The sequence below is a fragment of the Stenella coeruleoalba genome, assembly GCF_951394435.1.
Source record: "Stenella coeruleoalba genome assembly, chromosome: 11".
Taxonomy (NCBI): domain Eukaryota; kingdom Metazoa; phylum Chordata; class Mammalia; order Artiodactyla; family Delphinidae; genus Stenella; species Stenella coeruleoalba.
Window position 1 is genome coordinate 6,630,709 of NC_137157.1, and position 27,847 is coordinate 6,658,555.

The window sequence follows — 27,847 nt, forward strand, 5'->3', positions numbered from 1 at the left end:
AAGGTGTCTCTGGAGAGGGCACCTGTGCCGTGGGTGGCCTAGGAAGCACCTAGTCGTGAGAACTTACTGGCTGCACATGCTCAAGTAAAGCTTTCCTATTTGATTACTTCCTTTGCAATCAAGGCCAGAGAGCCCCGGCGGGCCAGCATGGGCCTACACAGAGCACGCACCTGCCCACTGTCTGTTGAATTCACTCATTCAACAAGTATTTATTGAGCACCTACTATATGCTACTCTATGTTCTGTGCTGGGTTCCAGGCAGGCAGGGGACTTCAAAGCAGAGTCCTGCTCTCAGGAAGCCCACAGTCCACTGTGATGGGGTGGGGCTGCGGGCAGACCATCCCTGAAGAAACACAAAGGGTGACTTTAGCTTAATGCTAAGTGCCAGGAAGACCACAGAGGTTGCCTGGAGAGGGAGTCAGGGCAGGCCTTGCTGAGGACGGAACATCTCACCTGATGCCCAAGCAAGAAGCCAGGGCTGACCCTGAGGCAGTTAGGGATGGTGTTCCAGAGAGGGAAAGGCCTGGAGGCGGGACCAAGCCGAGCAGTTTGAGGAACAAGAAGGCCTGTGAGGCCCAGCAACGTGCTCAGGGGCGCAGGCTGAGGTCAGGCCAAGCGGGGCTTCCTCCTGCAGGCCTTGGAGGCCGTGGTGGAGTTTCCGGATTTTATTTTAGATCCCATCAATAGGGGGCGCCATCTTCTCCCCTTTAGGATGGCAAACGAGGCCCAGAGACTGCCAGCGTCCCACCCGAGGCCACTCAGCGGGTCAGAGCCCCGCCGCAGGCTACCGGGGCGACTGCGCCGGCGCCCGGCCCCGCGTTCTAACGGATCCTCTCCCTTCAACCCTCTTCCCGTGGACGGAAGCGGGCGGGGCGGGGCGGAGCCGGGCCTCTAGCTCGGCCTCCCGCCCCCGCGCCCCGACTGGGCCGCGCTCGGGCCCGCCCCTCCTCCTCGGTGACGCGGCCGGGGGACTGGCTCGGGGCGCGGCGGTCTCGGCGGCGGCGGCGGAGCGAGTGCAGAGCGGCGCCACCATGGGGGCCCAGCTGAGCACGGTAGGCGGGGAGGGGACGCCGGCTGCCGCGGGCCCGGGGCGTCGCTGCGGACCGGCGGGCGCCGGACCCCCGTCTCGGGCAGCGCCAACTGCGCCCGGCCGCTAGGGGCGGGGGGTCCGGGCTCGGACGCGGGTCGCAGGACCCCACCCGGCCCCGCCCCACCCAGCCCGCCGCGCCCCGGTCGTCCCCGTGCGGCCGTGATTCACGCCCGGGCCTCTGCACCCGGGCCCAGCACTCCCGGTCAAGGGGCGTCACCCGGAGGCGGGCGGCCACGCGTTCGGGGCGCCCCGCCCGCCGCCGCCGCCGCCGCCCCCCTCAGCCCTGACGGCCGATGAGTACGGATGTGTGCGCTAGTGCTGAGCGAGTGCGGGGGTGAACGTGGCCGGTGCCCCCGTGTGTGAGTTAGTGTGAGTGCGACTGAACACGTGTGACGTGTGAAGGAGGGAGCGCGTATGTGTGAGTGTGAGTTTGTGAGGGCGTGTGTGTGACCGGGTGTGTGGGTGTGACGTGTGCGTGTGCAGGAGTGTGTATGGGGGTGAGTGACAGTGAAAGAGTGAGCAGGTGTGCGGGAGTGTGACCGTGAGTACCTGCGAGTGTGTGCGTGTGGAGTGGGTGTGAGGTGTGTGTGTGTGTGTGTGTGGAGTGAGTGTATGTGGAGTGGGTGTGTGCACGTGGAGTGTGTGCGTGTGGAATGAGTGTGTGTGCGTGTGTGCGCGCACACGTGCGGTGTTGCTGGATCGCAGTTTTTACCGACAACAGCCCCTGAACCCTCTCCGTGGGCTGCAAGCTAGGCTCTGGTCTCTCTTAACCCAGCAAACATGAGAGGCCCCAGCCGTTGGCCCCATTTTACAGATGAAGAAATGCCACTCAAGACTTGGCCACGGGCCGGGCTGGCGGAGTCTGAACTTGTGGAGCTGCAAAGTCCATCGTCATGCTGTCACTTTGGTTCAGCCCAGGGCCACCCTCCCTCGCCCTCGGGCCTTTCGAATTTCTCAGAAGCCACAGTGGTGGTGCGTGGCTTGCGCTCCACGTTGAGGCTGTGGCCAGAGGGCAGTCCCCACCCACACATGCGGGTGCCTGGGCGCTGGCTGGGAGCACTTGGGCAGGGCTGCCACTGGGAGGATTAGGCCCAGAGCCTCTTGCCTGGCGTCCTCCTCCACCTCCTCCCTCTGGCTCTGTGGGGCTCCCCCTTGGGGACTCGGCAGAAGGCCTCTTGGCCTGGATGTTGGCTTGTGAATGTGTGGCCCAGCCCAGGACTCTGGGTGGCGTTCAGCCCAGGGGGCGGCTTTGCCCAGGGCTAGCCTGGGGGCATCACCCCAGCTCAGCGTAACGCCCTGACCGTGTTCCCAGCAATCCCCTTCCTCCCTCACTGCTCAGCCTCCGGACTGGAACCCAGACCCCCGCCCCTGCTGTTTTCCCGCAGTGCTTCTCACCTTCTAGCCGTGTTGGTTGGGTTTGTCTCTGTGTCCCCAAGATCTGGCTGCTCAGTGTTTTTGCCGAGGAGCCAAGGACCCCTTGGAGCCCCTCTATGAGGGGCAGAGCCCCGTGTGAGCGTCAGGAGACCTTCACCTACTCCTAAGCCTCCTCTATCCAAAGGGTGGCAGGGTTGCCCTTTCCTCCTGGGCCCTGCCGGGGTTCCCACTTGAGCCCAAATACCCGGAGCAGACCCCAGGCAGGCCTCCTGGCACAGCGGCTCCACGCCGTCTGTGGGAGGCCAGCACGGGCTCTGGGCACCAGGCGTCTTATCTGAGACGTGCAGGCCCTGAGAGAGGCCTCCTCCCACACACCGGAAGTGGGGACGCCGAGGGGTTGGCACTTGAACCTGCCAGCCACCTGGGGGTATGTTGGGGGCTTAGCCTGCCGTCCCCGACTCTGGCTCCCCTTCCCCCAGCACAGTTGTGAGTGCTCAGTGGACCCTGACAGGCCGCCACCACAGGTAGAGTCCAAGGCTTTTCCCCTGCCCCTGGCAGCTCTGTGCCTAGTCCGTGGTCCAGACACCCAGCCCCTGGGAAGCAGGGCTGGGTCTCCCCTGTGGAGGGCAGCTCCACTGTCCACCTGCCCCTCCTCCTGGGTTCCCTTTCCCAGAAGCGCAGAGCCAGGAGCCCCTCGCTGCAGAGCTTCCTCCACTCCCTCCCACTTGCTCCTGCTTCCCGAGAAGGGGGCCATGAGGGAGGTGGACACGCAGATCCCAGCTGGACAGCTGGCGGGCAGCGGGCAGGGAAGCCTCAGCACAGGGGGCTGGCACCTGGGGGGTCCTGGCAGGTCCCTTTGCCCACCCAGACCTGACCTGGGTAGAGTGGATGGCAGGGTCCCGGTGGGGAGTTCCAGGGGGTGAGCAGCTGGCTGGGTGCCACATGGGGGTAGTAGGGCTACCCAGCCCCTCGGCTGTGGTGGGTGAGCTGGGGGCTCCCTGGAGGCATCCTGGGACTCTGGCACCCCGTTTCCCTCTCCCCTTCCTGTGTTAGCAGAGGTGGGGAAAGGCAGGTGGTGGGTTCCTGGTGGGCACTGTGTGGCCTATGGGGCACCAGGTCAAGGCCTGGCGAAGCAGCTGTCCCCTAGCTCCCCTGGGGAGCTGGGGTGACGTGGTGTGTGTGTGTGTGTGTGTGTGTGTGTGTGTGTGTGTGTGTGAGCAGCACAGCTGAGGAGGAGCTGGGGTGGGACCTTGGCTTTGGCCGCCTGCCTCCTGTTTACTCTGCCCACTGCTTGCAGGGGTGGGAGTGGTGCCTTGGACGGGGAACAGGGCATCCCAGCCCCTTGTGAGTCTGGTAAAGCCTCCAGTTTTCCAGAGATGAAGCTTCGCCTTTCCACGGCACCCTTTTCTCTGCCCGTGTCCATCTCCCACACTGGCTTGAGCTCCCCAGGGACGCAGTCCCCTGACCTGTGTCCGCCGCATCCCACATGGGCCCTGACAGCTGTGCCCACTGGGGTTTGTGACCTGAAGGACTGACTGACAGTGAGGGTCGGCTCACAACTGCCTCCAGAGAGGAATTTGTACAGAGTCCACCCTTGCTCTCTCAGTGGCCCGACTGTCCACAGACGTAGAGGGACTGTGCAGGGCTGGGGCTCAGTGCTCGGACCGAGCTGGGTGCCAGTTCTCACCCTGTCTCAGTGTCCTCACTGAAGTGGAGTGGCCATAGCGCCCGCGTCCCGGGCTCAAGGACTGTGCGAGATACGAGAGTGTCGCGTCTGGGCACGGGGACTGGAAGGAAGGCCGCTCACATTATCCACCGCTCACTGGCACAGCTCCTTCCAGCAGCGGCTGCAGTCCCACCACACCTCTGGGAGGCAGGTGTGGAAACAGCCAGGAGTTCAGGATCCAACCCCTCAGCCCTGTGCTCCGTGGAGGGCCGAGCCCCACCCTCCCCCTGGAAGCATCTGGTCCCTTGTCCTGGTTGCGGAAACTTTCAGACAAAGTAAGAAAAGTCAGAGCGAGACTGCAGTGCAGGGGCTTGTTCTTGTCCCTTTGTGAATTTATCCACGAATATTTACTGAGTGTCTCTGCTCTGAGTGCTAGAGATGAGACACCAGGTCCCCCGCCTTCCTGGGTCTGCCGTCGCACATTGTCTGTGACCTCACGTGGGAACCTGGCCCAGCCGTGTGAGCCCAGGGCTGGCAGCCAGGGCACACGAAGCTGGCGCCTGGGATCTGCAAGTTCGGTGTAAGGGCCAAGGCCAGTGTTGAGGACTCATCTTCAGAACTGTTGACAAATGAGTCATTTTCACGGCTCAGCACGTAACCATGGGCTGGCATTTGGGGCAGGTGAGAGATTTGGGGTGAACGACAGAAAATTGGGAACCGAAGCCCAGACTCCACCCTGGGCCTCCCTGAGCCACAGTTTCCTCGTTTGTCAAATGAAGAATGCAGTTGGCCTGTCTCCCAGTGCTGAGGGTCAGTGAGGAAATGGAAGGGAAGGTGCTCTGCAGACTGTGAAGCGAGCTGCAGGCCAGGGGGTCTTAGTTATTAAACTTGGCTGACCACTTAAACGGCTGTGCTGGGGGGAAATAAAACTCCAGAGAGCACCAAACATAACTCCACTTGGGCTCTTAATGTCGTTTAAGTTTATTTCCAGGACTCCCAACAATGGTGATTTCCTGCAAACGTAGGTTCACTCAACTTTTTCCCTAAACAATGTTCTCCATGGATATGGCTTCCCTGACTGATGTGGGAGAGGCCTGGAGCAGAGGAATCATCAGAGTCGCCCTCATCCCCATGGAGTTTGCAGAGGTTGGGGGGGGGGGGGGCTCCGGATGTCTGCTGAGGGCTTGCTTAGCTAGAGGGTAAGGGTTGACGTTTGAGCTGGGCTCTGGAAGTGGAATAGGAGTTGTTGGATGAGGGAAGAGAAAGGGCATTCAGGGCAGAAGGGAGAGTGTGCAAAGGCCTAAGGCAAGAAAGGCTTGTGACCGGATAGTGGGGACCTGGAGTGTTGGCAGTGGGGAGCCGTGGTGGGCGTTTGGGGGTGGCGGAGCAGCCTGTTAGTCTGGGCAGCTGGGGCTTCACTGCAAGAGCCGGGAGATGGGACTGTGCTGGAGCAAGGGGCTTTGGGCTGTGGGCTCCAGGGCATCTGTCCTGGGAGGCGGCTTGGGAAGAGCCACACTTTGGGCTGGACAGGCCTGGGTTGCGTGGCCATGGGTGCGTCACTTAATCTCTCTGAGAAATGGCTGTGAGTCCTCTGAGGACTGGCCTTCCTGATCTGTAACTTGATGATAATCACAGTACCTACTGCCTAGGATTGAAGTGAGGATTATGCCGGAGAATTCACGTCCCACTCTTGGAGCAGCGCCAGCTCGGGGACACTGGCCAGTCTGCTGTAACATGGCCTGTTGCAGCCTCGATTCCTCCCCAGCCCTAGGTGGGACTGTCCTCATGAACTTGAGGAAGATGGAGCCTGGAGAGGTGAAGATTCTCTCCTGAAGTCCTGAGCTGGGTCTCAAACCCAAGTCCCCTGACCCCAGAGTCCAGGGCTGCCAACGGGCCTTAAATGCGACCCAGGGTGGGTGAAATACCACTTGGTAGCCAGGACATGGTAGGTGCGGGTTAAGTGGGCAGGTGGCCAGAGACCCTGTGTGTGGCCCTGTGCGGGCCGGAGGGGTGCGCTGGGGCCAGCTCCCTCAGGCCTTCTGTTTAGACCCATTGGTTAACAGACGAGGGGCCCCGTGGGGCAAGGCCATGGCTGCAGCCAGCCTGGAGGCTCTGTCTGCGGGAGAGGCACGGTGTTTTGAGCCCGACAAAAGGCCTGTAACCAAAGCTTCGGCTGGGCAACTTGAAGCAGCCGGGCCGGTTTGGGGGCAGGGCCAGGCCCGGTGTGGGATCTTGGTGCCTCTGCCCTTCCTTCATTTGGGTATTCCGTCTCCTGGGTGATGGGGGCCCCACGAGGGTGGTAGAAAAACCTGTGTGCATGCCCACATTCCACAGGTTATAGACCCTTCGGTGACCTCAGCCCCCCATCTCATCTCATATCCCAGCTCCCTTGGGCTGTTGGCCAGGCAGTGGCCCTCACCTTCCTTCTATAGCCAAGAATAACGAGGCTCAGAGAGGCCTCAGGTACTCAGCCAGAGTGTCCTCCCCAGTTGATAGAGTGGGGGGTCCTGGCAGGGCTTCTGGGAAGGGAGGGAGCAGTGAGGCTGGGCCTTGAGAGGTGAGAATCTTCTCACCTGATCCTCAATAGGGCAGGGGCCCATTCCAGGTCTGTTCTCTGTAGAACATGCTACCTCAAGAGGCCTGCAGAGGAAGCAAAGAGGCCTCCATGCAAGCAAGGAACTTGACTCTGAGCTTCCTGGCAGCCAAGGCAAAAAGGGGAATTTGTAGTGTTATGATAAGAAGAATACACACGGTCATCTGCTGTGAGAACTAAAGTCAGGGAGGTACACTAGGGAGGGTGAGTGAACAAGCTGTGAAACAATTTTCTTGAGAACCAGTATTTTGGGAAACCTTTTGGTTGTTGACCCCACTATATGAACCACTAGTGTGGACTTCCTTCTTCACTTTTTATTTTGAAATAATTTCAGACTTACAGTAAAGTTGAAAGGATGTATAAAGAGCCCTTATGTACTCTTCATCAAGATATACCAGATATTAACATTTGCTATATTTACTTTATTGTGTGTGTGTGTATTTTAAACTATTTGAGAGTAAACGACAGATATGATGGTTCTTTGCCCCTAAATACTTCAGCATCTATCTCCTAAGAACAAGGACATTCTTTTGCATAATCACAGGACGATGATCAAATCAGGAATGTAACACTGATACGGTGCTATTGTCTAATCTGTGAGCCTTCATGCATATGCCACCTATTGTCTCAGGATTGTCTTTTACAACTGTTTTTTTTCCCCCTGGCCCAGAATCAAATTCAGAACCACACATTGTATTCAGTTGTTCTGTCTCTTTGGCCTCTGTACAGTAAGTCCCCTACAAGTTGCAAACTTTCAAAGGTGCGAACGTGTGTGAGTGAAAGACACCAACGTCAGGCGTGAGTGAAATTGCAGCTTGCCCTCCGTCTCCTATGGCTGACGATCCTTCAGCTCTACCGTCTCCCACCTCCTCTCTCTCCTCCAGTCAGTAACTCTTCTTGCCTGTTCACTCGATGCCAGCCCCTATATGCCAGCTGTTGTACTATACTAGTGAACTTTTCAAGGTACTGTACTGCAAGATTTAAAATGTTTTCTTTATTTTTTTGTTTGTTTTTTTTTGTGTATTATTTGTGTGAAAAGTATTATAAACCTATTACAGTACAGTACTGTATAGCTGATTGTGTTAGTTGGGTCCAACTTTGTTGGACTTAACAAACAAATTGGACTTACAAACGTGCTCTCAGATCAGAACTCGTTCATATGTAGGGGACTTACTGTATTCGTTTCCTACGGCTGCATATAAGTTACCACAAACTAGGTAGCATAAAACAATGGAAATTCATTCTTGCATAGTCTGGAGGCCAGAAGTGTGAAATCAAGGTTTTGGCAGGGTGTGCTCTCTGGAGGCCTAGGGGAGGGGCCTTCCTCCTCATCCTGCTTCTGGTGGCTTCCAGCAGTCCTTGGCCTCCTTGGCGTGTCACCACATCACTCCAGTCTCTGTCTTCACACGACCTTCTCCTCTGAGTCTTCTCCTCTGTCTTAGAAGGACACTTGTCGTGGGATCTGGGGCCCACCAGGGGGATCCAAGAGGATCTCATCTCAAGATCCTTAGTTTAATTACACGTGCAAAAACCCTTTTCCATCCCCAGGATCTGGGTGGACATGAGTTTTAGGGGAGCACCCTCCGAACCACCAGAGCCTCCTTTAATCTGGACCCATTCCTCGGCCTTCGTTTCTCATTTTTTTTTTTTTTTGCGGTACGCAGGCCTCTCACTGTTGTGGCCTCTCCCGTTGCGGAGCACAGGCTCCGGACGCGCAGGCTCAGAGGCCATGGCGCACGGGCTTAGTTGCTCCGCGGCATGTGGGATCTTCCCGGACCGGGGCACGAACCCGCGTCTCCTGCATTGGCAGGCGGACTCTCAACCACTGCGCCAGCAGGGAAGCCCTGGCTTTGACGTTTTTGAAGAGTGGTGCCAGTTCTCGCGGCGAAAGGCGCTCGGTGTTTCCTTGTGTCAGAGGCAGGCTGTGTGCTCCTGAAGGAAGGCACAGCGCGGTGCTGGGCCCTTCTTGCTTCGTGTCAGGAGGTGCACGGTGTCAGCTGGCCCCTTTCCTGTGCTGCTCCCTGGTTAGGGTGGGGTCTGCCAGGTTCTCCACTGTAGGGTTGGTCTGAGCGGTCTTGAGGCTGTTGTTCTCTTCCTGAGTCTCACTTGTGGTCCAGATAGTGGAGGCTGCCCAGGACTCGACTTCCGGATGGCCAAAGGTAGCTGCTGCACACAGATACCCAGTGAGGTCAAGTGCCTGCTGGGGGACGGCCTGGGTTAGCCGATCTCCATCTTCACAGCCAGAGAGTGTAGCTTATGACTCCCATTTCACAGATGGAGAAACAGGGCAGAGAGGCTAAGTGCTTTTCGCAGGGACAAAAATAGCTAGAAAGAGCAGCAGGCTGGTTGTCTTTCCTTGCAAGGGTGTCCTCTCCAGGTAAACCTAAGCAGTTTTATTTGGCCATGGGATGTGGGCTTTCTCTGTTTTTAAAAAATCCAAACCGCCTCTAGGGTCTTTGTGAGGCTGCGATATGGGGGGCAGGGGGCTGGCAAGGAAGAGGTTCTCAGAGCCACGCAAGAGGGTGAGTGATGATGAGGGTGAGGCCTGATGTTTAAGAGTGTGGTTGGGGAGGCAGGTGGACTCAGGTTTGAGTTGCAGCTCCCCACCTGCCTGCTGTGTGGCTGTGGGTGAGTTGCTTCACCTCTCTGAGCTGTTTCCTCATCTGTAAAGTGGTGGTGATGACAGTGCCTACCCCATAGGGTTGTCATGAGGTTAACCCCTGTGCAGGGCTCTGCATGATGCTAGGAGTAGACTCTCAGAGCTCCAGGGGACCTTGCAGATCACCTGGTCCAGTTCAGTTCAGAGAGGGGAAGGGACTTGTGCAGAGTCACACAGCCAGCAAGGAGCAGAGCTTCCTAGTGTCTAGCTCAGTGCCTCGGCTGCCCCCGCATCTGAAGGCAGAACCCCAGGGCTCAGGGGTTTGTCTGTTTGTCTAAATAGAGCTAGCACTTGACATCACTTAATAGGGCCAGGGAAATTGACTAAAGGGAGGGAGGGAGGGAGCACAGATACACAGTGCTCAAGATTAAGCACAGGTACTTGGGAACTTTATGCTGAGCTTCCTGGCAGCCAAAGTGAAAAGGGCTACATGCTCAGTTATGTAGCTTTCTTTGTCCCCATTCCTCAGGGAAAATGGAGCTTTTCCAACGACTCAGTAACACAGTGATGGGTTTCATGAGTCTGATTTTTGTAACTTCTCCCAGCTGGCACCAAAATGGAGCTGGGGTTCCCTGAATGAACATGATGGGGAGAGGGCATTCCTGGTAGGGGAGAGGCCCGGAGGTGTGTTTGGAGGAAGGGCAGGGGGCAGTCTGACCTCGTGGGTCTGTCCTGTCGTTTCAGTTGGGCCACGTGGTCCTCTCCCCAGTCTGGTTCCTGTATAGCCTGTTCATGAAACTGTTCCAGCGCTCCACCCCAGCCATCACCCTCGAGAACCCGGACATCAAGTACCCGCTGCGGCTGATTGACAAGGAGGTCAGTGTGGGGCCTGAGGGCGTCGTGGGGCATGGGCACCTCTCTGTCCTTGTCAGCATCACAGCATTTCACAGGCACCTACTATGTGCTCGGGGCATGGCCCCTTGTGAAGTAGGTCCCATTATCTGCCCATTTTACAGATGGGGAAAGCAAGGTGGTCCCTTTCTAAGGCTACCAGTAAGCGGCAGAGGGCTTTGAACTCAGGTCTTTGCCCACAGAGCTGGTTCTTTGAACCACACTCACTATTCCCCAGAAGGTCAGAGTGGGAGGGACCCTGTAAGGACTCTTGGGTCCAAGTAACCATTTAATGGCTGTGAAAACAGAGGACAAGAGAGGAGAAACTCAGGTCACACTGTGAGTTAGGGGCAGGACCAGGACTTAGACCTAGGCCTCGCGGCTCCCATCCCAGTGCCCCTTCCTTAAAGATAAGGTCTCCTCCCCTCCTCCTTCCCCGCCCGCAGGGTCACCCACTCAGGGCCCCTAGAGTCTTTTGCATCTGTCAGATTCCCTGCGGGCGGGCGGGGCGGCTCCATCTGCTCCTCCCACAGGCTTGCTCCTGCCCTCCCCACTTGATGCTTTTCTTTTTCAGACCTCTGATCGTGATTTAAAACCATCCTCTCCCTCCTTTGCCCAGCCGCCCACCCTGTAAGGCTGTTTCCCTCCTTACTCTCTCTCATCAGAGCCCCTCCCATGTGCTATTTCTGGCCACCACAGCTGCCTCAGGAGGGGTGTGACAGGGAAAACTGAGTCATGGGGCAGAGAAAGTCAGTCACTTGCCGGAAGCCTGAGTCCTGGGCTCTAGTCTGCACCCGGGCTCCCCATGAGAGCTGGGGCTCCTGTGACTGTACTTGTAACAGGATTTCATAGAAGTTGAAAACCAGAGAGAGGCAAAAAGAAAAGAAAAAGAAAAAAAAATTACTGCTTCCCAGATGAGACCACACTTATCCTCTCAATATATCTTATACACAATTTTTTCTTACTAAAATGAAATAACAATGTTGTAAAAGCTTTTCCTTTTATAAAGTTCTTTTTCTTTGTTGTTGTTTTTTAATTCCCAAAGTAATGTATGATTTATATGTGCTCGCTATAAAAATTTCACTTTTATAAAATAAAAGCACATGTTTATATGTGCTCTGTTCATGAGGTGTGAACGTTCCCCTCCCCCATAACCCCTTTGCAGAGGGTCCCCTTCACGGGTCACCATGAGCCGTTCTGGTAGTACATTCCTGTGTACATGATGTGTGGAGGTTCAGGTGTGTGTATACTTAGTTTCTCTTTTTTAATAACTTGAGTTTTTACCGAGCTGTACAATATGGACACCTTTACATGTCTAACCCAAAGCTGATTCATTATTTTTTAATTTTTTTTTTTTTTTTTTTTTTTTTTTTTTTTTTTTGCGGTACGCGGGCCTCTCACTGTTGTGGCCTCTCCCGTTGCGGAGCACAGGCTCCGGACGCGCAGGCTCAGCGGCCATGGCTCACGGGCCCAGCCGCTCCGCGGCATGTGGGATCCTCCCGGACCGGGCACGAACCCGCATCCCCCGCATCGGCAGGCGGACTCTCAACCACTGAGCCGCCAGGGAAGGCCTGATTCATTAGTTTTGATGACTGTCTGGTATTTTGTCACAGGATGTCACACGGTGGACCCTCCAGGCCCCTTGGATTGATCAGGAGGCACACGTGCTAGCAGTTCCCCTCCCCCATTGTAGCCTAGTGGTGGGCCAGCAGGTGGGCCTGCTCTTGGTTATTTTGCTGTGGCCCAGGGAGGGGTCCCGGCTGTCGGCCCTTCCCCTCTCTGAACGGGACTGGACCAGGCGATCAGCAAGGTTGCCCACAGCTCTGAGTCTACTGCTCGGGCCATCACGGCCAGCACCGTGCCGCGCCCTCACACACGTTAGCCTCATGACTTTTGCTGTGCTGGGCTAGTAATCATCAGTGTCTTTCTCTCACTTCTGTTCTTCCCCAAAAAACATCTGGCACGTGGGTTTCTGACCTTGAGCCCCAGGACCAGTTGATAATCCTGGGATCCGCTTGCGGGAGGCCCTGGGGCTCCGTTTGCAGCTTCAGGCCCGGACTGTGGGGCAGAGAGGCCCACTGGCCGCCGACAAGCACTGCGTCCTAAGTGGTGGCTGGGCACCGTCTCTCCTGAGATCCAGGCCACCTGCCTTGGCTCACATGCTTCAGTGATGCTTAGAGTGACGCTCTGTCCCTTTGGAGAGGTCTGGCGTCTCCCCCCCTGGTGGTAACACTCTCCATCACTGGACCTTCCTCGTGTGGGCGTCAACATGTGCTGGACAGCTAGCTGCCTGCCTTCCAAACGGCCCCTCGACACCCACCATCCTGCTGCACCTGGTGCAGGGGAGACCTCACAGGGGCCTTCCGGAGCCCAGGTCGGAGTGCGGGCACTGGGTTCGGTTCCCAGCTCTGACACAGCTCACTGTGGGATGCTCGCCTCCCTGGCCCCAGTCAAGACTGGGCTCCTTCCTCAGCCCAGCCTCACTCTTAAGCAGCCTCTGCCCCACCGTGGAGGGGGAATGGCCTTCACCCATTGACCACACCCTGGGTGCACACCCTGTCTTGGCCATGGCCAGCCCCAGTGACCTCCTGGGCAGCAAGGCTGCCATGCCTCCTGCCCTCTGCAGCCCAGCCACGGTCATGCTGTCCCACTTCTCGGGGCGGGGACGGCTGTTAGTGTAGTGGCTTCTAGAGCCCCTCTCTTGAGTCCCAGGCCTGGGCACATGGGGCCTTGTCTCAGCTCTGCCCCACTGCTGGCCCAGTCCCTGAGCTGTTTCTGCCTCCCCAGGACACTTCTCAAGCTGTGGCAGAGGTGGATCCTTTCCTCCTGTCCCTGGAATTTTCTGGGCTGTCTGGCAGCCTCCCTTTGGAATCTTTTTTTTTTAAAGCACAGGCTCTAGGCGCGCAGGCTTCAGTAGTTGTGGCACGAGGGCTCAGTAGTTGTGGCTCATGGGCTCTAGAGCGCAGGCTCAGTAGTTGTGGCGCACAGGCTTAGTTGCTCCACGGCATGTGGGATCTTCCCGGAGCAGGGCTCGAACCTGTGTCCCCTGCATTGGCAGGCGGATTCTTAACCACTGCGCCACCAGGGAAGTCCCTCCCTTTGGGATCTTGAGCTCACTCCCTGCTCCGACCACCTTGCCCTGTGGCCCTGGGTGGGTCAGTGCCCTTCTCTGGGCCAGTGAGAGCAGAGGCACACCCAGTGTGCATCTGACCTCTGTGCCCTTGCACACGCGTGTGCAGGTCCTGGGGAGGGGTGGGCACTCTGAGTCTGGGGGCCCCTCTGCCCTGGGTGCCATGCAGCAGCTCACGCTTCGTTGCAGGTCATCAGCCATGATACCCGCCGGTTCCGCTTTGCTCTGCCGTCACCCCAGCACATCCTGGGCCTCCCTGTCGGTGAGTGCGGCCCCAACCCAGCACACGTGGAGCCGGTGCTGGGACAGAGAGGTGGGGGCTTTGCATTTCAGTTAGTGCAGGGAAGGCTTCAGGGAGGAGGTGACAGCCACCCTGGGCCTTCAAGGGTGAGTGTCAGGATAAGAGGCCAGTTGCTTCAGTGTCCCCGGCAGTGGCACGAGCACGAGCAAAGGCAAAGAGATGGGACGTGATGGGAGTCCCTGGGGGTGGCGAAGGGAGCAGTGGGAGCCGAGGTCAGGCTAGGCTTTGAATGCTGGACGGGGTGCAGCGAAGTGGGCTGACAAGACCCAGGGGGCCCTGCAGGGGCAGTCAGCCCACACTCACCCCTGCTGTCCTGCAGGCCAGCACATCTACCTCTCGGCTCGAATCGACGGGAACCTAGTCATTCGGCCCTACACGCCCGTCTCCAGCGATGACGACAAGGGCTTCGTGGACCTGGTCATCAAGGTGAGGCCTTGGGGCCACAGCTGCTTGGCGCGGGGGTGACCACCTCGCAGCCAAGGCCCCACAGTCTGATCTCTGAAGGCCCTGTGCTCGCTGTGCCTGGTTCCCGAGTGAACAGCAGATCATAGTTCTTAGCACAAGCCAAGCTTTGGGGTCTCGGCAGAGGGCTGGGGTCGGGCTCAGGCTGTGCATCTGCAGAAGAGGAACCAGGCAGGCCCACCAGCCCGTGGAGGGCTCACCTTCCTGCTCTCGGACTGGCGAAGCCCAGTGAGCTGGGCACCTGCTCTTCCCCTGGGAAGCATCCCACGGGCCCGCTGGGGGTGCAGTATGAGGAGCTCATGGGACGGTGTCCGGGAGCCGGGGTGAGGGGCTTTCTGGGATCCATCACCGGCAGGGGGCTGGGTGTGCGCTGTGGGAAGATGTAGCCATTAGAGGCAACAGACCAGAGAGACGTAGAGCAACCAGCAAGGATCTTAAAAAACAAGATGCTGAACAGAAGGAGAAATGACAGCTAGAGCCCGGCACATTTTTATGGAAATTAGAAACACAAACTTTCCAGCAGTGATCCGTGTTCTCTGATTACACACCCACCCAAAAGTGTGAACCAGCCCAGGCCGGTGGGCTGGATGTTAGAGACCCTCCCTAGTCAAGGCCCAAACCTCCATGGCTGCCCTGGCTCAGCACCCCCGGGGATCAGGCTTGCTCTCTCAACTCCACTGTGCAGGCCCCAGGGCCCCCTCACTGGACCCTTGGGTGGGGGGACAGGAGCAGAGACCCCCGCTGGGCCTCAGCTTCAGCCCTGGGTCTTACAGGGTCCTGGGCTGGGCGCTGTGTCTGTGAGGGCAGGAAGGGAGCTGGGCCTGTCAGTCCTGGCTCTGGCCTGGATCTCCTCTTCGCTTGGTGTCATTTAGACCCTGTGCTGGGTGCCCAGGCCCACCGGCCTCGGTATCTTGTCTTTGGCTGGAGAATGGACACTGAACAGGTGGTCACACAGAGGTCAGTGTTTGTTCAGGGGACAAGCACAAGAGACTGAGCACCTAGAATGGGCACCAGAGCTGGGGTGGGGGTGGGGTGATGAGAGCTGCCCCCCTGAGCAGGCAACAGCGAGGCAAGGTCTGGCGGCTGAGGAGGCGGCAGCCAGGTGGAGACGGAGGAAAAGGACCTTCCAGGTGCAAAGGCCCTGAGGTCAGGAGGAGGCTTGAGGACTTGAGGGACCGAAAAGGGAGAGGTCAGCAGGGCCAGGCAGATCCTTGGAGGCCCTGGTAGTCTGGGGCTTTGTCCGGAAGGAAAGGGAAGGTGGTGAGAGTTCAGCATCTGTTCTTGCTGAAGTCTCTCGAGCCAGATGTGGAGGAGGTGTTGGGGGGATTCAAGTAGAGATGGAATACTCACCAGGACCAGGCCCTTCCTGGCTTGGAGACCTCACTGGCCCCCTTGGCCCTGGCTAAAGGTCAGGCCCCCAGCCTGGCACGCAGTGGGCTCTGCCCACTCTCCCTCCACTCTCCCTGCCCCGCACCCCAGACACACAGACACATCCCCTGTGCTGTAGCCGCAAGCTCTTCTCCCCACCCCACCCCCGAGGCCCCAAGCCCTGGCCTTTGCCCATGCTGTCCCTCCCCCACTGCCTCTCCCCCTTCTCTGCTCATCACTCCTGCTTGCCCTTCAAAGCCCAGCAGAAATGCCCCGTGGTGCAGCCATCCCAGCCCTGGAGCTCCTCCCCTGTCTGCCCATCTCTCTGTACGAGCGTTGTAGCACATCCCTTTTTCCAAAGCTGAAATCACAAAAGGCACCGGGAAGGAAATTGTTCCAAGAGTGATGTTTTTATGGCAGCTCGAAGTGGAAAGAATTGAACATCCACCAGAAGGGCCTGGTGAGCCGGCTTCCCAGAGCCTTTACTGAGCTGACAGCCATGGGGATCTCCTGCCGGGGGAGGGGGTGGGGGGTGGTCACAGAGATGCTTCCTGGCAGAACATTATGCAGCAGGCCCTCGGGTCGCTGCCTCGGACACCAGGCTGATGCGCTGCCCTCCAAGGGGATGTTATGGGGAGGGCAGACCACTGCGGGGGACGGGACACAGACGGGTAAGTTTTGATGGGTGGAAGGGGCATCGTGTGAGAAGGCCACACACAGCCGCAGAAGACCCCAGAAGAGTGTCTTCCCACTGTGGCCCAGAGCTCACCCCGGCAGCCCTGGGAACGGGGAGCTGAGGACTGTGGGTGTCTTGCAGGTTTACTTCAAAGACACCCACCCCAAGTTTCCCGCTGGAGGGAAGATGTCCCAGTACCTGGAAAGCATGAAGATTGGAGACACCATTGAGTTCCGAGGCCCAAATGGGCTGCTGGTCTACCAGGGCAAAGGTGATCCGGGTTGGACTCCCCGAGGACCCAGTGGGGGCGGTGGATGCTGGGTGCAGGTCCCGACTCTGCTGCTGTCTGGATGGGTGACTCTCGCAGGGCAAGCCATCTCCTCTCTGGGGCCTCCGTTTCCCTGGCTGTTAGGAATCAAGGTGGCCGGCACAGGGGTTGCAGACCAGCTGCCTCTGGGGGCCAGATGCGGCCCACAGACCAGCTTTGCTTGGCTGAGAACGAACAAGGGGTAGGGCTGAGCTGGGCCGCCCCTGATTCTCCAGCCTCCCTGCTCCCCAGCCATGCGCAGTGAGGAACTCGTCCTCGAGCTCCTCTTTGCATCTGAGCTGGTCCCGGTGCCGCCTTCCCATCCCCCTCACCCTGACTGGCTGGGGGCTGTGGTGGCCGCCGCGCCCCAACCCCTGAGGCGGGGGCAGCTTCTCCAGCCCTTCCGACCCCCAGGCACAGCATGTCTGAGAACTGGGCCTCACCCCTTCTCCTCTCCCCAGGAACGTTTGCCATCCGTCCGGACAAGAAATCCAGCCCTGTCATCACAACGGTGAAGTCTGTGGGCATGATTGCAGGAGGAACGGGTATGTGGACCCGGAGCCCCTCACTGAGTCCCTAGCGGGCGGATGTCGTGGTTCGGGGCCAGGGTGTGGGATGCGGCACAGATTACAAGTGACTGGGAGCTTCCCAAGGTCCCAGTTGTCCTGGCAGCTCTGGGCATCTGCCTGGCACTGGGCCTGCGCGTATGCAGCAGGCGCTCACGCGGTGTGTGGGGGGTGGCTGTGTTGCAGGCATCACCCCAATGCTGCAGGTGATCCGTGCGATCATGAAGGACCCGGATGATCAGACCGTGTGCCATCTGCTCTTTGCCAACCAGGTCAGTGGGTGGACCTGAGGTCTGCAAACCCGACTCCTGCTGAGAGGGGGCGAGGCCCAGCAGGCACTGCTCAGGGGTCTGCACAGCTTTGCGGAGGTGCTCAGGGAGGCTGAAATGTGAGGGGTGCTCTGAACGTTCTGTGCACAGCAGCCCTCACAGGGGCTGGTGGGGTCAGGCTTTTCAGTGCGGAGCTCAGAGCGTCTCACCCGAGTGGGGCTGTTTGGTGGAGGGGTGAGGCCCCTGGAGCACCCACAGCTCCTCTGGCTGCTTCCTTGGCACCTCAGGGTTCCCTTCACCGTACACAGAGTTTGGAACTCACCAGTGAAGTGGGAGGAGCCCGAAGGGCCGTTTTCACAGATGACGTGCCAAGGTCCCACCCGCGCGAGGTCCCTGAGCTGGGGGAGTTGGGACAGGGTTTGGACCTGGGCTCCCCGGCTCCTGAATGCATGTCCTCCTCCCCACACCCGCTGCCTGCCCGCCCCGGCCTGCTGTGTGGCCTTGGACAAGTCACTCTCCCTTTCTGGGCTTTGCTCCCTCGCTGTGGAATGAGATGATGAAGCAAGGTCATCACAAGGGTCTTTCTAGGTTCAGTGTTTCATGACTGAATACGTGGATCTTACAGTGATGCCCCTTTTGGGGGAAGCTAAGACGAGGCACCCCCTGCCTGTGTGGGGGCCGTGCCCAGGCCCCCTGCGCCTCTCAGATGTGGTTCAGGTCAGTTTGCCTCTGGGTCCATCTGGCCCAGGCTCCACTCCATGTCATCTGTGAGGACATTGAGCCTGGAGGCGGGGGGGCCGGGCTGAGGTCCCCGGGCTGAGGTCCCACACAGCTGCAGAAAACTGCTCTGAGGCCAACTGAGGTGGCCTTGACTAGGGGTGGGTGGAGGCAGCCAGAAATTCCAAGCTGGCTGGTGGGGTTGAGAGGGTGGGCAGCGTTCAGCTTGGTAGTACTGGGGCAGTCTCTGTGGAGGCCGTCAGCCCTCTGTCGCCTGGACGGGCATCTTTGTGCCCGTTAGCAGGGGCGGTGGATTCTGTATCTCTCTCTGCACTTTAGTCAGTGCAGTGTCACGAGTCCTGTAGCCTCTGGAAGCCGTGAGGGAGGAGAGTGAAGAATGCAACTAAGTATCATATGAAAATCGTTCTGACCTCAAGGTCCCTCTGAAGGGTCTCGGGGACCCCAGGGGTCTGCAGGCCACACTGTGGGAACTGCTGCTTTGCTCCAGTTGAGTCGTTGCCCCTCCCTCCCCCGTCCTCAGTGACCTCCGTGCTTGGCTTGGACGGGGGCCGCAGCACCTCCATTTGCCCATCCGTAATGTAGGATAACGGGGGACCCACCTCTTGGGACGGTTGTGAGGGTTGAGATGGCCTTGGATAGGAGCGTTTTACGTTGCAGACGTGTGCATTCTTCCTGGAGTGACCTAGTGATGGGAGTGGAGGCTGGTGGGGAGGCAGGTTGAGGATGGCATCCTGAGTCCAGGGGAGGCCGGGGCTCTGCCCCCAGCCTAAGGGAAGCACGACTTTTCAGAAGGGCATTAGGGAGCGTTAATAAACGGCGGGGCGACCTGGTTCTTGGACAGGGAGACAGATATTCCGAAGGTGTCAGTTCTTCATCAAGTAATACTCGAAGTCCCAGTGGGGATATTTTCTCCCCTTTAACATGACAAAATGATGCAGTATGGCCTGGAAGACAAAGTACACATGCACAGCCAAGAAAGTTTTGAAAAAGAAGAGTGACAAGGCAGAACTTAGCGCACTGGATATTAGAACATACTGGAAAGTGTCGGTGATAAAAATGGCATGGTTCTGGAGCCACACGTGAGACCTGGGCTTACTGGACTTAACTGCACGTCTGGATGGCACAACAGGAAATCTAGACTGTGCTGGGACATGTGGCTAGTTACACGATTGAACAAAGTTAAAAACGCGCTCTCCCAGTCTCACTAGCCACATTTCATTGGTTTCATAGCCACATGTGGCCAGTGGTCACCCTGTTGGATAACACAGATCTATTGTAGAACGTTCCCATCATTGTAGAAAACTCCGTTGAACAGCCCTGGCCTAGAAACAGACCCAAGTGTAGGAGAGACTTTGTATCTGATGCAGGTGACATACCAAACGTGAAAAGAGAAAGGAAAAGGAGTGTTGAGTTAGTTGCTATGCACTTGGAAAAAACGAAGTAGATCCCTACCTTACCTTGTACCAAAATGAAGTTTAGGTTAAAGATACACATGTAAAAAATTGAAGCTTTAAAAGTAGAAGGTGAGGGCTTCCCTGGTGGCACAGTGGTTGAGAATCTGCCTGCCAATGCAGGGGACACGGGTTCGAGCCCTGGTCTGGGAGGATCCCACATGCCGCGGAGCAACTAGGCCCGTGAGCCACAACTACTGAGCCTGCGCGTCTGGAGCCTGTGCTCCGCAACAAGAGAGGCCGCGATAATGAGAGGCCCGCACACCGCGATGAAGAGTGGCCCCCGCTTGCCACAACTGGAGAAAGCCCTCGCACAGAAACGAAGACCCAACACAGCCATAAATAAATTAATTAATTAAAAAATAAATAAAGTATGAGTTCAACATATGCCCTTTTCTTAGAAAAAAAAAAAAGTAGAAGGTGAGCATTTTTACAGGAAGTATTGATGAATGAGTGAACAAGGATGGTCAGTCTAAGCAAGACACCAGGGAGAGCCCGTCAAGGAGAAGATTGATGGAACCATCTGCTTAAAAATGAAAAGCTCCCCTGGGGAAAAACACAAACTATAAATAAGGTAGAAAGATAAGTAACTGGGGATGAGACATAATGCATCACCAATGAAAATTAATATCCTTCATATAAAAAGTTTTTACAAACTAATAAGATATTACTAGACCAGTGACAAACTTACTTATTAATAATAAAAAATAAAACATAAGCTTTACTTTCCATTAACCTGATTGCCAAAGCTTAAAGGATCATTACCCAGTGCTGGCAGAGGCGTAGGGAGGTGGACACTCCTGGGCACGCTGCTGGTGTGCGCCTTGGTGTAACCTACCCGGGGATTGTAAAGCAGCTGCTGTGTTGAACGCCCTAACCATGTGGAATTTTCTACCCTGAACTCCGCTCCCTCGAGTTTATCCTCAGGAACAGGGCAGTGAGGGCGGTCAGAGAGGCATTGTTCATAAAGAGGATGCTCAGAGACGCAAGAGGGAGGGGATATGGGAACATATGTATATGTACAGCTGATTCATTTTGTTATAAAGCAGAAACTAACACACCATTATAAAGCAATTAATACTCCAATAAAGATGTTAAAAAAAAAAAAAAAGGAGAAGAGGTCGCTCAGAACAATCTCCACGCCTCTCCCGTGGTCTCCCTCACCCAGCCTGGGGCTCAGGAGAGGTTTGTGACCTTTTCTGATCGACAGGGCTCTTTGGCCCCCAGTTTCACAACAGTCTTATGAGATCAGTCACGCCACCCACTGGCCTGAGGAGCCCTGTCCGTCTGTGAGTGACCTGCAGACATACAGGGCAAAGTCTGTGGTTAGGAATGGAAAGAGGGGCTGTTTCAGGAGCAGATTGCTGATGCTCCCTGGGGGTCTGAGAAGGCTTCCTGGAGGAGGTGACAAGCTGAACTCTACAGGGCCACGTGGGGCTGGCTAAACGAAATCAGTGGGGACGGAAAGTGGGGAGCTGCAGGCCAAGCAGAGGGATTGGCGTGGGCAAGGCTGCGGAGGGCCAGGTGTGATCTGGGGAAGTAGTATCTGTATTTCCTAGACTGTGGACGTACAAGCTGAGACGCCAGAACATAGAAAGACTTATACTTTCCCTGGAAGCTTTGCCAAGTGTGCGGCCCATGGGTGGGCGGGATGACGAGGGTCTCCAAAAGCAGTCCCTGTCGCTGTCCCTCCTGACCGCTGGGTCCTGTCCCCCTGCAGACTGAGAAGGACATCCTGCTGCGGCCGGAGCTGGAGGAACTGAGGAACGAACATTCTGCGCGCTTCAAGCTCTGGTACACAGTGGACAAAGCCCCTGAAGGTGAGAGCGTCCAGGCGGGTGGGCTGGGTGGAGGTGCCGGCCCATGCTCACCTGGCGGAGCCCTCTGCCGTTGTGGAGGCTTCTGCTTGCATGGTCTCCTTTGGTGCTCACTGTGGCCCTGTGAGAGGAAGGTGATGAGGAAGGAGGGATTAGAGAGGGAACACAGTGGGAAAACCCCAGAGCTAGGGCTTGAATTCACACCCGCCTCCTCCAGAGCCCCAGACCTTCCCCTGCCTGCCCTGCTCTCAGCTGGACAAACAAGGCCAGCGTTCTCCCCTTGGGCCGGGGCTCACTGTGGGGCAGGTCTCCAGGGCCAGTGCTGGGGTGAGGGTGAGTGTTTCCACGTTGCAGTGTATACCCTGTAAGGCACTTTACACCCATTTTCTCTCTAATCATCAGCCCTGGAGTGTGGGCTGGGCTGATGTACAGTTACCTTCATTCTACTTATCCAGGTGTTTAAGCTGTTTGCCAAGGTCACATAGGAGGCGGTGAATGAGGGCTGCCCCTAAAACCTGAAACAAGGTTGCCCTCTGGGAGCTAAACTGTACTCCATTCTCATGCCTTAGGTAGATGTGGTTCCAAAAAATATCTTAACTTCTTCTCTGTTGTAAGAAAAGCAGCAGCTGAGGCTTCTTGGTAGATAACACCAGTGATGTTTGGCTTCAGGGTTAGGAGACTATAGGGAGTGGTGGGGACTGTGACGAATTGGAGAGCATCTGCCTGTGCAGAGGGGCAGCCCCCTCCCAGCTGCGGGCAGCCCTGCTGTGCAGGAGTACCGCCCTGGAGGCCAGCCTTTCCATTTTTCAGGGGAAGCTGGGGGCCTGCATTTTCATGGGAAATTTTTAAATATTGGAAACTGGACGTTTTCAAAGCACCCACGTGGGCACCAGCTTGCTGCCACACTGCCCTTGCTTTGCCTCCTCCTCCTCACACAGCCACCCGGTCCCCTGGGACTCAACCACCACAGTGTGGGGAACAGGCCACCCTCTGCTTCCCCCAGAAATGAGCAGGCGGGCTCTGGGGGTACCCATCTCAACAGGGTCCATCCCTGAGAGAGGAGCCACCCTCCTGGGTTGACCAAATCGAATCCTGGGCCCCTGGTGGATCCATGGACCTGACAGTCTTGTTCCAGGGCTTCTGGCTGGACCAGCCGTCCTGGGCCCACCCGTGTCTCAGTGGGTCTTCTCCTGGTCGGACCCTTCACTCTGTGTGTTCCCAAAACCAGCCTGGCCCGAGCTGATGTTCTAGCTGGGGAGGATGAACAGGAAACAGGTTTATTAGTAAATTATAAAGTACAGTAGCAGGTGATTAGTGAGACCCAGAAAAGACAAAGTGGAGTCATAGAGACTGGAGGTCGCACAGGAGGCACTGGTTCTGGGAGTCCGAGCTTCCAGTAAAGAAAGGATTTTTTTTTTTTTTTTTTTTTTTTGCGATACGCGGGCCCCTCACTGCTGTGGCCTCTCCCATCCAGCTCAGCAGCCATGGCTTACGGGCCCAGCCGCTCCGCGGCATGTGGGATCCTCCCGGACCGGGGCACGAACCCGTGTCCCCTGCCTCACCCGGGAAGCCCAAGAAAGGAATATTTATCTTGTACCCACGTCTCATTCAAAAGGGGGAAATGAAAGCTGGTTTAGCTCCCTTCTGGTTGCAGGTTCTAGAGTGTGGTCAGGTAGGCTCATTGGCCACGATGGGAGTGTCCTTGCAGGGGTCTCTACTCCTGTTGCCTGCACACGGCCTGGCCACAGGAGGAGTGGACACTGCCCTCTGGTGGTGACACCTGGCAACGCCAAACTGACGTGCCTCCTGGGGACAGTTTTAAGAGTAACCAGTTACTGGCCAAGGAGAAATGCAGTTGGGTAGTCTCCCGGTATTCTACACTTACGTTTATTATTACCCTGACCACAGTTCGAGGGTAGTTCGGGTATTGCCGTAACATTAGGTATAAGCTGAAAAGGGTAGACGCTGAGGAGGAAAATGGCACCAGGCCAGCAGGCAGTGTGGAGCTAAGCAAAAGAACAGGGGAGAGGGGCCAGCTGACCCTGTTTCCCCTACAGAGTCACCTTCAGTATACAAGTAGAGAAAAATACACTATCTAAAAACGTCCTTGTGAAATTGAGATGTGTCTTACATACCTGTACATTCATTACACTAGCAAATATGGTTTAGTCCCATGCAGGTTTTTTCAAAGTAATTTTAGATCTGTTAATAAAATGTTATCTACCTACCTATGTCCCGCCTTGTTCCAGAGGGATTTTAGGCACCTTACAAAGACTCATAGAGTGAGTCGGAGTGGTATAAATGGAAAGTGGGAGTGAAAGAAAAACAAGGGCAGGGCCATAGAATGGAATTGGGAATGAGGTTTGTACAGAAGCATGGGCTGTGATGCACACTTGCTGTGGGTGGCCATGTATATCACTCTGAGCTTCCCAGCAGCCAAAGTGAAAAGGGAGATGGGGTCAGTTACTCAGCTCAGTGTCCATGAGGTAAAGAATACCCCGTTGCTCAGCACAGCAGACTCTTCCTCATCCCAAGACCAGCTGGGACTGGCTTGGCCCCTCGCAAGGGACCCCCCCCCCCCCATGGAGTGTACATGATGTGATGCAGAGAGCATTGTCTGCCGTGATGGGGGAGTTACGGCCCTGAGCGCAGATGTGGAAGCCAAGGCGTAGATCGGAGCCAGAGTGGAGCCGGGCTGGGTGTCGCCTCCTCCGCCTCTCCTCGGGCCCCAGTCATCAGAGCCCCATTCTCCTGGCGGAGCCCTGCCAGCCTGCCGTCCCCGTGGGCCCACCGTGCTCCTGGAACTGGCTGGTTCCCCTCCCTGAGCAGCCCCTGCTGGCAGGTCAGTCCTGAGGGCCTGGGTGGGACGAGAGCCCTGCCAGCCTCGGGGCACCAGGTTCTCGCCGCGGGCACCAGCAGTGACTTGTAGGAATAAAAGGTGGCTCTGGATCTCAGGTGAAACCTGGAGACACACTGCGCATGTACACGTGCATGTGCGAGACAGGGAGGCCGGCAGGACCTAGAGGAGCTGTTGCTGCCACGAGGGTCCTGCATCTGGAGCTTCAGCCTGGGTCCTGGCCTTGCTGTTTTCAGGCTCACCGATTGCTTATTTGGGACGCATTCCGTTACTCATCATTTATTGCATAACTACTGTGTATGGGGCTGTCTGGGCACTGGGACTACAGCTGTGGACCAGACACAGCTCCTCGTGGACCGACATGCAGTAGAGGGAAGAGCCAGACAGTGGGCACAGGGCCAGTAGGTAGCATGGAGGGTGGTGGGCCAGGAAATGTCACCCTGACCAGCCTGGCACTGGCTGGGGGACCTCTGGGACCTGGGGCTAACGTCCCAGCCCTGTCCATGCCTTTTTGTGTGACCTGGGACAACTCAACTCTGGGTCCTCTTGGCCTCAGTTCCCACATCTGTAAAACGGGATCAGTAACCCCTGCCCTGTCCGCCCACAGGGCGTTTCTGAGGGCCACATGAGAGGCCAGTGGAAATGAAATGCATTGCACGCTGGGAAGCGTGGTGGGGAAAGTTGATGGGCTTGCCTTTGTGGCACAGGTGAGCCAGGCTTGGGGGCAGGGGATCGGGCTGAGGGTTTACTTGGCTCAGCCTCTTCACTCTTCAGTGTTTGTGGAAAGAAGGGAGGAATTCATGGCACAGGAACTTCGTCACGGAGGAGAGGGTGCTGGGCGGGTGGGCAGTTGGCAGTTGGTCACACAGCCATACTCGGGCTCACTTGGTCTCCCACCCCGCAGCCTGGGACTACAGCCAGGGCTTCGTGAACGAGGAGATGATCCGGGACCACCTTCCGCCCCCAGAGGAGGAGCCGCTGGTGCTGATGTGCGGACCCCCGCCCATGATCCAGTACGCCTGCCTGCCCAACCTGGACCGCGTGGGCCACCCCAAGGAGCGCTGCTTCGCCTTCTGATGGGCGGGCCCTGGCCAGTGGCTCCGCCCCACACTCACCGCGCCCTGTCGCCCTGTCCGTACCCACTCCTCCTGCTGTCGTTTGTTAACACCACTCTCCCCCACGTCTCCTGCTGCAGCCGGGTTCAGCCTGGCCTGCCCGTGCCTGGGAGGTCACCCCGCTGGGCTGGCCCCCCGAGGGGCCCCTTTGGGAGCAGGGCTCTGTTACAGGTGGCTGCTGTCGGCCACCTTTAGGGCAGATTTCTGTCTGGGCCTCACTGGAGATGTCCCCCCCACACACAAAACACACACACTACTGGGCCGAGGCTGCCAGCACCATGCTGCCCACCCTCCCCAGAGCATACCACACTCTGGAAATAAACATAAATATACGGGCAGCCCATAGCTGCAGGTGCCAGGCCCCACCCACTGCCTGCTTCAGGGCCACAGCCAGGCCTCGGCACCTGACACTACGTGGTGGGTAACACCAACACGTCCTGTTGACGGGGCTGCTGGGGTGAGAGGCTGCCCTGACCCCAGGGCACAGGCCCGGCCAGCAGGGAGTTGGGCTCCCCCTGGGGCTGGACTAGGAGGGGGCTGACCAAGGGCCCTTCCATCCGGCACACGGGCCCTCCGGGAGCCTTCGCATTTCCCTGAAACACCAGAACGTTCAGGCAGCTTTGGGAGTTCCAAGCAGTTGACCTCTGATCGACCAGCTTGGGGTCCCGGGCCGCCAGTCCTGATGGGAGAGCTGAGATGATGTGTTTATCCCTCTGTCCCAGACCCCCCTCCTGCTGCCCTCACCCCAGGTGGGGGAGATTTTGAGCAGAGCCTCTTGTCTGAGGGACATTCTCAGTGGCCTCGACGTTGCCTTTAGACCACAGCGTGTCATCCTCTTGCATATCGGCTTTTCAGAGTCATTTATGAGCACACATAACGTTGAAGTAAAACTTTGCTAATCTGAACACTTTTGTAGCTCCTGGAGGCTCTGTGACCTATGTCCTTGTGGGGGAGGGAGGGGGAGAGGAAGGGGCTGTGTAAGGCCTGGCATTTATTTCTGACGTTTGTGTTTATAGTAGAAAACTTGGGGACTTCCCTGGCAGTCCAGTGGTTAGGACTCCGTGCTTCCGCTGCAGGGGGCCTGGGTTTGAGCCCTGGTCGGAGAACTAAGATCCCACAAGCTAATGTGGTGCAGCCAAAAAATATATGTATATATATTGGGAGAGTTCAGAAGAGTATACACAGGGGAAAAAATGCCGGAAGCTAGAGGCCAGCACTTAGAACTTGGATGACACCACGACATCCACTGTGTGGCCTCTGCTTTCCCCTAATGTCAGATGTGCTTTCCCGCTGTGGTCAGAAACTCGCCGTAGGCCCACATGGATCATGATCTTCTTATGTAGCAAATCCCTGTTGTTGGACAGTTAGGCTGTTTCCAGTTTGCAGATTTTGTAAATAACAGTGGCCATGTTCACCCTCCTTTTTTTAAAAAATTTATTTTAAATTTATTTTTATTTTTGGCTGCGTTGGGTCCTCGTTGCTGCTTGCGGGCTTTCTCTAGTTGTGGCGAGCGGGGGCTACGCTTCGTTGCGGTTCGTGGGCTTCTCATTGCGGTGGCTTCTCTTGTCGTGGAGCACAGACTCTAGGCACGCAGGCTTCAGTAGTTGTGGCACGCAGACTCAGTAGTTGTGGCTCGCGGGCTCCAGAGCGCAGGCTCAGTAGTCGTGGCACACGGGCTTAGTTGCTCCACGGCATGTGGGCTCTTCCCAAGCCAGGGCTCGAACCCGTGGCCCCTGCACTGGCAGGCGGATTCTTAGGCACTGCACCAGTAGGGCAGTCCTTCACCCTCCTTTCTTATGACTTCTTTTAGGGTAGATTCCTGGGAATAGATGGAGTGTGGACAGTGGGGGGTCCAACTTTTAACCCTCCCCTTACACCCAGCCTTATTCACATCATCTCAGCCGTGTTAAAAGGTGTCCCCAGTCCCAACTTTGGACAACCCTGTGTGTCCCCAGTGTTTTCCTTTTTACTCTGTCCTTTGGAGAGCCCTGAGAGAAGTAGAGAGAAGTCAGTAGCACCTATTTCCAACAGAGAGACTGAGGCTCAGGGCAGTGAATGGCTTTCAGGGTGGAGGTCGGGCCTGAGGCAAGGCAGGTGTCGCCCTGTCCTGGGGAAGCTACAGGTGAGGAAGGGAGTGTCTTCATTCATTCAGGCACTCTTCCAGGGCCAGGGCCAGGGCCAAGGCTGCTCCAGACACACCCTTCCCTGCTCCTGGGGTGTTCACAAGAAAGACACTAGACAAGTAACTGGTGATGGGAAATGCCAAGATGGAAGTTAAAGATGGGACAGTGTGGGGCTTCTCTGGTGGCACGCTGGTTAAGAATCCACCTGTCAATGCAGGGGACACGGGTTCAAGGCCTGGTCTGGGAAGATCCCACATGCCTCGGAGCAACTAAGCCTGTGTGCCACAACTACTGAGCCTGCGCTCTAGAGTCTGCAAGCCACAACTGCTGAGCCCACGTGCCTAGAGCCCGTGCTCCACAAGAGAAGCCACCACAATGAGAAGCCCGCGCACTGCAATGAAGAATAGCCCCCGCTCACCGCAACTAGAGAAAGTCCCTGTGCAGCAACAAAGAC

General features: G+C 57.0%; 1 protein-coding gene across 1 annotated transcript; it reads left to right on the forward strand.

The window, feature by feature from the left end:
• The first annotated feature begins 769 nt into the window (after positions 1-769).
• CYB5R3 (cytochrome b5 reductase 3) lies at positions 770-26,169 on the forward strand. The gene is made up of 9 exons (XM_079936861.1): positions 770-1,052; positions 10,067-10,198; positions 13,533-13,605; positions 13,964-14,070; positions 16,292-16,421; positions 16,919-17,002; positions 17,210-17,295; positions 21,202-21,301; positions 25,060-26,169. The coding sequence occupies exons 1-9, from the start codon at positions 1,032-1,034 to the stop codon at positions 25,230-25,232; spliced, it is 906 nt and encodes a 301-aa protein (XP_079792987.1). The 5' UTR covers positions 770-1,031; the 3' UTR covers positions 25,233-26,169.
• The last annotated feature ends 1,678 nt before the right edge of the window (positions 26,170-27,847 follow it).